Consider the following 10364-nt stretch of genomic DNA (forward strand, 5'->3'; position numbering starts at 1 on the left):
TTTTCCTTAGTGATATTTTCCTTGACATAAATATTTTAAATGACATGATGGAGAAAGGAGAAAGAAACACATGCTCTTGGGCCCGCTTCAACTCTTCTGCAGGTCTAAACCAGGAATATCTAGTGAATTCTGTAGTAATGGGGAGAAGAGAATCAGGTTTCCTTGATTTCTTCTTTTCTAAGCAGGGAGAAACTCCTGTCAGCTTTGTCTGGGGCTTCCCCTAAGGGATGGTCGCTTTTATACTTTTTGTTGCAGTGTAGTGCCCAAAGTTACATTTGAACCTCACCTTGAGCAGAAAACCCTGCAGAAGAGTTGAGGTTGAAGAGGTCTACAACCGTATTTTGGACCGTAATGTGCAGGAAAGGCGATGTCTGCTTTCCATATCACAGAGTTAGAGAGGAGAGATGGGGAATACATGAATGTCCTGAAATGCTAGCTGGACTGAAAGCTGTGGCAGGCATGTAGGAAGAGGAGTTGGCACGGTGCAGACCCGGCTGTTCACAGCCAGGGGAGAGAACGCGGAAACAACCAGGAGAACAGATGTGCGTGTGTGTCCACGTCACTGCCCTGTAAAGCAAGAGGACTGATGTTAGAAGAGGAGGTGAAGCATCAAAGAGTGTTTGGGAGGTCATCCTTGCTCACTGAGGCCATTGGCAGAGGGCTCGGTGGTGTCTTTTGGGTATCCCGTAATTCAGTGCCTGCAGGTTTCAGCTGTCTGGAAGAAGAGCTGGTAGAGCAAAAGGAAGAGTGTGTGATGGCAGCCCAAGTGAGTGGAGCTCCCACTTTCTTTCTCTGTTTTTTGGTTTCCTCTTGTTGCAGCACATAGTATTCAACCAGACTGAAAGTAGCAGAGCTGGATGTCTGCACGTCCTGTAGAATCATTCCCAGCACTGACATAAGATTGGCATTGCTTTGGTGTGTTCTTGCGTGGAGCTGCTTGTGATGTACCCGTTCGGGGCTGATAAAAGGAGAGGTGATTCTGTGCTCTCGCATTTCTGCAGCTTCATGCCAGCAGCTTTCGCAGCCAGAGCTCCAGGATGCAGCCGTGGAGCATAAACTTGGGTTAAACATTTCATGTAGCAAACTGTGGGGGAGGAAGTGTGTGTTCTTAATTACTGTAATGTTTCATCGAGGGAGAGCCAGATGACTGACTAAGCAGCAGCACCACAAGATTTCTTGTTTGGTTGGAAAGTATCCTCCATTTTCTGAATGTGCAGGCATAGCGCATGCCAAATCAGTATACCCCTCTCCATACCTTGGCATAGGTTTTGAGTTGTGCTGTGTCTGTGTGCTGAGCCTGCCCAGGTTCGGGGGGATTCCACTGGGACTTTTTGTCTGAATGCGCCTATGTGCTTCTCCTCCCTGCTTACAGAAAGTGGCTCAAAGGAAAGGGATCTTTCAAGGCAAAATCACTCCATCTAGTGAATGTTTGATTGTTTAATCCGGTCTGTTTATCTATTCCTATGACACTCAGTTGCCTGTATTTCTCATATAAATCAGAAAGACACTGTTAATGCAGCCCGTGTAAATTTATTAAGTAAGAATGATCTTCTGTGACACGGCTCTGTTTCTGCTGCTAAGGATCGATAAGGGTTAAAACTAAGGCACATTCTTGTTCCAGCTAGATGACTCTAAGAGAACCATCTCTTCCTTTTTCAGGGAGAAAAAATATGCCAGAGTGGATCAACTGTTATGCTTTTTATAGCATATGGTTTGATGAGCACACATCGATTCACACTCGGACTAGAGCTCCTGAATTACAGTATTAGCCACACTGGAGAACAGTAATTGCAGATCTGGGGGGAAGGTCGGGGAGAAGAGACAGAAGGAAAAAAAAGCCAAAACAAAAGTTAAATTTAGGAGGCAAACACCTAAGTAGGAAAACAAACAGGTGAATAATGAAATGAGATGAGATTGAAGTGTTTTGTTGGGTGAGTTTGGAAGTGCTCAGCCCCTTACATACCTCTTGCACAGTGGCTGGTCCTGCAGTGTAGGCTCTTAGTGTTGCATTTTCCTAATTGATTTTTTAAAATACTTTTATAATTCAATCAGAAAGTATATGAAGAAGTCCAGTCATTATGATTTGAGTATTTTCCTTTACTTGTTTTTCTTTTATCCTGAAACCGGAGGAAGTAAATGCATATTCTGGCATTCAGGGACAGAAATAGCAAGTCCCTAGGACTGTCAGCATGGAGTGCAGATAGCCAAATCATAAACCTCAAAAAACTGCTGTGTTACCAAACAAGTGGTAACATATGGATGATCTCCCCCTCTGCTTTCTCCTCTCACCTCTGCCATGGCCAAGGACTGCTGATCTGAGGAAGTTCTGAGGAGGGGCTGGTATTCTGTCTTGATCTGCATCCAACCAGATGCTTTCTGCATTCAGAATAAACTTTTATTCACTTGTGCCTCCTTTCCTCCTCACCAGTTCCCCCGCCAAGGTCAAGTACCCCTCAGCCCCATCTCCACAGCGCAGTCCCAGCGGTCCCTGCTGGCCGGTGCCACTGTGCCACGCGTCCCCTCTCGCCCACCAGGCAGAGCTGTTGTGTCTTGCAGCCTTGTCTTTGCTGCCTTTGGTCAGGGAGGTGTTAGGTTCTAGCCCTGGTGACTTGATTATCTGTCACTTAGTGATTTCAGCTGCTCCCTGTGATTTCGCTCTCCGTCTCCAGCCCTTGGGAAAGTGCGGGGTTTCCAAGTGTGTCCTTTGGAAGGACCTCCTGCAGTGTCTTGCCAAAGCATGAAGATAACCAGGGTTGTGTTCCTCTTGGCTCCAGTGCTGATGTTTTACCTGTTTGTCTCGGCTTCAGCACTGACACTCAGCATGTCCCCTCTGATAAACAACCGGATCTCTTCTGTACACTTTTTCAGTGGTCTGGATCTTTCTTCCCTATGTCGAAGTCTGTGATAATAACAGAGGTCTCTGTGGCTGCAACCTTTACAATAAAATAAATGGAAATTGAGAAACCTAAGGCCTCATTTCTGAGCCAGTAAGCTGTGATTAATGGTCTAGACAATAATTGCTCAGTTTCAGTTTGATCTATATTCCTTTAGTCACAAAAAAAAAGAATTGCCAGCTGTTTATTCTGCCACTGACTCTGGTTTTTGTAGTTCTCTTGTGAATATTGTTAGCATTTTACTTCTTTTATGGAAACAATACACAAGGTATTTTTTGTCCATTTCAAACATTTGCTTAACTTTTTTCCCGTGTTCCTCCCTTTCCCTTTCTGAGGTGTTATCTACCAATTGTTATAGTAAATGAGGCCTTTTAATGTAGGTTTTCAAGGTTCATTTTTCATTTTTAGAGGCACTATTCATAACCATATGTCTGCTGTGCATTTGGATGATCTAACCAGCTGGCGAAGTGAAGCTGTGTTAGTTACTGAACTGACACAGCTTGGCAGACCAGCTGAGCTCCAGGACGTGGAAACTGTTCCACCGCTTTGGCTGGAAAACACAAAATCATTGGAGGGCTTCAACAAGAGGGAAGTGTGGAAATGTGCAGTGAGGCTCAGGACTTAACGCAGACCAGCTGCCCTACCTGAGCACTGCAAGTCTTCTGTTCTTCTTCCGTTACCCTAGCAATAGACTCAAGCATGCGGGTTTTAGAAAAGACATAGATTCATTCTGTTTCAGGCAGCTTGCTTTTTAATGTTGGGATATCCCACCAGCTTCCTGAAGAACATGAACACAAAACAGTGTTGAAGTCGCCTGCTTGCGGTTTTGGATGAACTTTGGACAAGCTGAGTTATCCGAAGTACTTCTGACAGAGCTCTAAGGGATGGTCAGTTAACCGTAGGAGAAACTGGCACACACGAGTGTGCCTTGCGTCTTTGGCTCCTGTGAACTGTCTTCCCCACTCGTCAGTAAAAGTCAGTCAAGACATGATTGACAGATTTGCTGAGAAACGCACAAGGTGCACATCCAAGCAAAAGTAAAGTTGACATCCTATCAAATTTAAGCTTGTGTTGTCAGTCTAGTCACCTCCTTTTTGTGAAATGTTAGTATGGAGACATTTAAGTATGATTGTGTACAGCATTGTTCAATCTTGTTGAAAGGATGGGACACTGGGAAAAATGTTTCTGTATGTATACGTGTGTCACACTTGTGTTCTAGGAAACAATATTCTGTTATGACGGTTGGATCCCATGATTTGATGTAATAAGTTGTTACATGGGGGGAAAAAAAAGCGCCAAAATGGAATAATCTCTTTGTTTTTCTAGATTGTCTACTTGTATGTGGAAAAATTGCACCAAGTATGTGTAACTACAGAAGTGCCTTCTAGCATGATCTCATTCGCATAAAGCAGTAACTCCTTTATTTTTTTAAGCAGTTGAATTCTGTGAGAAAATGATCCTTCCTGTATTCTGTCATTGTGAACTGCAATAGCCCAACCCATTTCTGTTAGTAAGTAACTGTTCGTTCTCTAATGCTGTGTGCTGCCTCTTGCGTTTTTCCTGATGATAGCATGTCCTTCTCCAGCCTCAGTCCCTACAGCTATGATGAGAGCTGGCTCAGCAGCAGTGAAGACCACATCCCCCTGGCTGCCTTGCCCTTGCTGGCTGTTTCATCCCCTCAGTACCAGGAGGCAGTTGCCATGGTGATCAGTAGAGCCAATCAAGTTTACAATGAATTTCTCAAATCTACAGATGGGGCTGGTTTTAATGGACAGGTAGGACTATTTTCTCTTACATCAAAGTAAAATTTATTTGGAGCAAGGCTGTTTCTTCTTAAGCCATTGTGTTCAGGGTATTGAGTTGTGGAACAATGCTGTGAATACGATGAATGAGTGTTAGCGTGGCATTCCCTATGCAAAATGCCTTCTCAGTGCCCACCATGAGAAAGACACTTCTGGAACCCTGTGCAGTATCTGACCTGGGCTTACTCAGTTGGTGTAAGATACCGTGCCTTCTCCCACAAGCATTTTGACCCCTAAGCTCTTTCTTGCTGTGAATTCTGCTGATGTATAAGAGCCTTAGTTGTGTGGTGTGTTAAGCAGCGAACAAGCGTGCCAGCCCAAGACAGATGATAACCTGTGTTACTGAGTTCCTCACACACCTGCTATAGCTGATAGAAAAGCTGGGGTCTTTCTCACTAAGAGCAAAGGAATCCAACATTTAACTATTGCTGTTTTCTTTTGCGTCCACCACAGTAGTTATAAAACAATTGAAGGTAAAGAAGCTTAAAAGACAAATACTCGGTTGCCAGCAGCGTTGTGGACTTCCTGTGTCACCTGGGGGAAGTCACGTAATTTTTCTGGTGTGACTCACCTGCAGATCTCTTCTGGCTGACGTGTCACAGCTACTGTTCCTGCTTCTCCTTCTTTAGACTGCAAACCCCGCTACTTTCCTGCTTCACCTAGAATAAATATGGTACTTCTGCCCTGTGTGAGTTACTGAAGTTATTCTCTATGTAGGCGGAAACGTGCACTTTCTTAAAGTACAGTGACCTCCAGGCTTCAGAAAAAGAAAAAAGACATTTAATGTAGAATACAGTGTTACCTTCATGTATTTTTATATTTTATTTTATTTTTTTAAATGTTTTTATCCCAAGAAATGTGCTATTTTAAGAGAGTGTGGTATGTGGGGATGCACTGAGAAGTTTGAGGTTTTTCCCTATCTGCATCTTGAAGCACTTTACTATGAAGAAATCATGCACAACGTCCTGTTATCCAAAACTCGTAGTTTAGTGTTGTAGGTGAGCTGAATTAAGGCTAGAAACAAGCTAAGTTTTCCAAGGAGAGATGGTGTCTTCTGTTAATCTCATTGGAGTTGGGAACAAAGGACTGGATGTTTGCTTCTGTTTGAGAATTGGAGAGAAATGGTTGCTGCAGCCTGTGGAACCGTGGGGGTTGTTACCCAGGAGAAGGGTAGGACAGCCATCACCCGTCCTCGGGCACAGGCGGGGGGCAGGGAGAAGGAGTCGCAGAATTGACTGGTGAGGTAGATTCTAGCGTGATTACTCTGACTATTGAATTATCAATTCTAGTACTGTATGTATTTCGATTCCCAGATCTACACTTTGAATGTAGTTTGTGTGTTTACATTAAATGTGAAGCAAGAGTGAATCTCTCTGCTTACTACCTCATTTAAAAGTTCTGTTCCCTTGTCCTGCCAGGGGAGTACCAGCCTGTGTTTGATCTGCTTGATGCTCTTCCCTGTGTGACTCTGAAGGAAATGTTAAGTGGCTTAAAGTCTTTGTGAGACCAGTTGTCTGGTGATCTGAACGTTTCGAGCTGGAAACTGGCTGCAAGCAGCTGGAAGAATTGTAACCCATTTGGCAGAACTCCCAGCTGGTCAAAATAGTCCCTGAGACAAATAAAATATTCTTGGCATTGGGCATATGTCTGGAGATAAAAGGAAGTGGGAGAAAGTGGCTCCACATTTTCCACTGCAACAGGACCTAAGGTGTAAAAACCAGAAACGCGGGTGTGGTGCTTTCTGAAAAAACAAAACCCACGCTACATCTCCCCCCAAAAATTCTTTCTGTTTCCTCAGGTGTGTCTCATCGGTGACTGCATTGGAGGAATTTTGGGCTTTGATGCCATCTGCTATAATTCTACTACGGCTGATGAGAGTCGGAACAGTAGCAGGAGAGGAAGCATCAGCAGCATCCAGGTGAAGAGAAAAACTCCACACAGCTGAAACCCTATAGATTAATTCCCTGGAGGAAATTGTCTCCCTATAAACCACAGAAAATTTAAGTATTTGATGGATTGCCATGATATCATGGGATTTTGCTCATGTATCAAAAAATTGCTGTCTGAAATGAAGTTTGCAGCTTCAGTTTTATGATATATAGCAATTACCAGGGAAGGCTTTATCTGTAAAACTTTGAAGCAGGATTACTGAGTGCCCTTTATTTTATCCCTGTCTGTCGTGCAACCATGTCCTCTCTCAGTCTCTGGCAGACTCCTGGTTTTGCCAAAATCTTTTCTCTTTATAATTTATTTGTTCACATAGGGTCTGGAATTCCTTATGCTGCTGCCTGGAGGTAGTCTAGCATTAAAATGTGTTCGTTAATAAGTTTTAGTGGCTGGTGAAAGAATGCCTCCTGCCTGATCAGGAATGCAAGTCGCCTGAGGATCTGTGGGTGTGTCTGTTTGAGTGCTGTGTTTGCAGAGGAGGGAGGATTAATTCTAATTGTAATCCAGGAAAGATTTTATGATTTTATGAAATTTAGTTTTCATCTCTTTCCTTATCTTGCAGAGAAAAAGCTTAACTCATTCCACCCTTTCTTGGATAAAGTGAAGCCAAACGCATACCATTTCATATAAGCTCTGTCGTATTTTGGTCACTGTCTAAATCTTCCTTTTGCTCTGTTCGTTCTCTGAAGGATAATCCCCTCTTAGCAGAGGACCCCGGTCTGGGTGGCAGCAAACGCCTGAGCAAGAGCAATATTGACATATTGGGAATCACAGAGGATGAGAAGCCAAGGCAGCCTTTGTCTAGGAAGCAGAGTGACTCATCCACCTGTGACTGTGGTACTATAGCCCAGCATCATGCTTTCCTGTCTAGGTAACTCGTGTTTGATGGCTGACTAAAAGAAATAGACTTGCCATTGAATGGAGCCTATCAGCACGTTACCTTATTAATGTATATGGCATGTAAAGTAAATGAAAGTGTTAAAATCACTTAAAAGATTAAAAGCTGTGTATAAACATCATGAATTTTAACCTGTGATAAGTAGTTGAAAAGTAGTGAAGTTCTAGTTCATAGCTCAGGGAACAGATTAGAACAATGCTTTTTGTGTACCTATGTAACATACTTTGTCTGTAACTTTTTAATACTGTTGTTCTTATACAGCTTGAGTAGATCAGAATTTGTAGCAAAAGTTTCAGAATAAACTTAGATACCTCTGTACTAGTAAAAGGGAGGTGAGTTAAACTTCAGTCTCACTTACCAGTGAGTATTCTGTAGAATAACTGTAGAAAACTCTTACATATTGGAGGCAGTAAATTTACTGAATAGCTGCACTGAAAATAATAAGTGGCTACTATACTGCAATATCTGTCTGCAGTCCAAGGCATACTACTTGGATCTGGATATAGACGCTAGAGCTTTCTAAGAAGTCTGGTTTGGTAACTTTGTTTTGTTTTTCTCCGGATGCCCTCTTTGTTATTGCTGAATCAGTGCATTTTCTTTCATCAGCATCCACTCAAGTGTGTTGAAAGATGGTGCAGAATTTCCTCCTGTGAATTCCAGTCTCTCAGAAGTAAACCTGGGCCGATTTGAATTTGAGGTGTCTGATTTCTTCCTCTTTGGATCGCCGCTTGGTTTGGTGCTGGCCATGAGGAGTACTGTTCTGCCTGGCCTGGATGGTAAGCCCTTTCTGGGGCTAGAGTACAGGCTGCTTGATTACCTTAATGACCAGCCTCATTTCTATACATTAGCTTCCATAAGGTGACTTCAGAAACTGCAGTGCTTTCTGTCATCTGCCTGCTCCTGTTGTCACCTAGGTTTAAGTCATCTGGATGTAACAGGCCCATCAAACCATTTTGCTCATAAATATTTGAAGTGCTGAACATGATAACTGTAATGTTCAAGAATACAATTACAGGATTTTTAAACTTCTTTTTCCATCCTTCTGTCTGTTTCTCTGGCTGGCCTTCGTGTCTGCTACGTGCCTGCATCTCAGCTTACGATGTCTCTGTAAACTAACTTACAGTGAAGTGTGTTTTATATATGAAATAGCAAACAACTTGGTTAAGTTTCTTGTGGCCAGGTGTGTGCTAGTCTGGAGTTTGCAGAAGACCATATGAACCCTGTTTCTGTGTAGACTATTTGAAAATTATAAAAGAGCAATACTGAACTCTCCGTCTCATTCTCATTCAAGTGTGCCAGGTCCGCCCAGCCTGCAGCCAAGTGTACAGTTTCTTTCACTCTGCTGACCCCTCTGCCTGCAGACTTGAACCATTGCTGGAGAAAAGATTCCATCTCCTGCCGCCATTCAGTGTCCCGCGGTACCAGAGATACCCGCTGGGGGACAGCCGATCTCCCCACCTTGGTACAGTGCCTGCTTTCATTGCTCTCCTTACTTGTTGTTCTTTTAAGCATTCTCTCATGACACAGAGGTTTTGAAATAGTGTGCTAAGATATTAAAACCTATCTGGGATACAATGGCACAGACATATTTAGGAAGTGTGGAACCAAAGAAGATTACCAAGGAAAAACTGTTCTTGTGTATGAGCTTTGTGAAACACGTCATTCATCCCATTGTGGCTTTTTACATTTGGTTTGTTTGTTTCTGTAACTTGCAGGTGATGCTATCCACAACCACAGTGCTCTGTTCCTTGAGAACAGCTCTTTGAACATACCTTTCTCTCAGGAGAGTCCTGGGTCTCCAAATGCGTCTGATCAACCACAAGGGAAAACAAGAAAGTTGAGCTTGGCCAGCACAAACAGTGAAAACTCAGGGTCGGCAGAGAGCTTGCCCTCAGCATACCTCACCAGCAGTGAGTGAAGTCGTGCCCTCTGCCCTCCGCATCCTTTCTGTGCAAAAGTTTATCATGAAAAGGAAAATTACCTGCTTGGAAATTTGGGGAGAATGAGAAGAGCCTAAGTTTCTGCTATTTTAAATAACACAATTTAGCTTCCTCTTCTGTTAGTAATTAAGTAGGTAAAGGAATACAAGTTAAGTCACAGTTTTATTTTAAGGTGTGACTCATAGTCATTAAGGGTTTCTTACTAACAGGCGTTTAGAAACATGTTCCAGCATTAAGAAATATAGATAAGATTTGTTGCCCATCATTAAAAGTGCTGTGTCCTGTTATGGACTGTAGTCACGTATCAATATTCTGTTCACTATTTGAGAAGCATTTGCAATTCTTACTCTATAACATGATCACAAAAGTAGTAGTCTTTCATGGTACATTTCCTATGGACCAGAAAGCAATGGGAATCATGGTGAGGTGACTTCTGCTTCCCAAAAGTTGGACTCAATAGAACTCTCTAGATTGCAGACATTTAAGTAATGACGCAGAGATTTATTGAGAACATATCTTACAGACATGTGATGCTATTTTGTTTGGGGTTTTTCTGTAGTTACTGCAAAGTGGTGGGGAACAAAACGGATAGATTATGCCTTGTATTGTCCAGATGTGCTGACAGCCTTTCCAACTGTGGCCCTGCCACATCTCTTCCATGCCAGCTACTGGGAATCGACAGACGTTGTGGCCTTCATTTTAAGACAGGTCATTTATCTCTTCAGTTTTTTTACTCTGCAATGAATAACCTTGTGATTGTTAATTGCATCTTCCGAGGGTATCAGTCTTTTAATCTCCAGTTCAGTTAGATGGCTAACCATCCTTTACTGACTTTACAGACTGTGAGCAGACAATGTGACTGTCACTTGATACCACCCTAATG

General features: G+C 42.9%; 1 protein-coding gene across 8 annotated transcripts in view; it reads left to right on the forward strand.

Annotated features, from left to right (window-relative positions):
* PITPNM3 (PITPNM family member 3) overlaps positions 1-10364 on the forward strand; it is a 55781-nt gene that overhangs the window by 27248 nt on the left and 18169 nt on the right. For 6 of the 8 annotated variants that reach the window (XM_071817171.1, XM_071817172.1, XM_071817176.1 and 3 more), the window contains 7 exons: positions 4465-4669; positions 6495-6614; positions 7333-7514; positions 8148-8317; positions 8833-9003; positions 9257-9451; positions 10041-10189. In XM_071817171.1, coding sequence (XP_071673272.1) covers positions 4465-4669; positions 6495-6614; positions 7333-7514; positions 8148-8317; positions 8833-9003; positions 9257-9451; positions 10041-10189 — 1192 coding nt within the window. The remainder of the gene's footprint in view (positions 1-4464; positions 4670-6494; positions 6615-7332; positions 7515-8147; positions 8318-8832; positions 9004-9256; positions 9452-10040; positions 10190-10364) is intronic. The other 2 variants (XM_071817170.1, XM_071817174.1) reach the window with 1 other exon arrangement.

Source organism: Patagioenas fasciata, chromosome 19 (assembly GCF_037038585.1).
Source record: "Patagioenas fasciata isolate bPatFas1 chromosome 19, bPatFas1.hap1, whole genome shotgun sequence".
NCBI lineage: Eukaryota > Metazoa > Chordata > Aves > Columbiformes > Columbidae > Patagioenas > Patagioenas fasciata.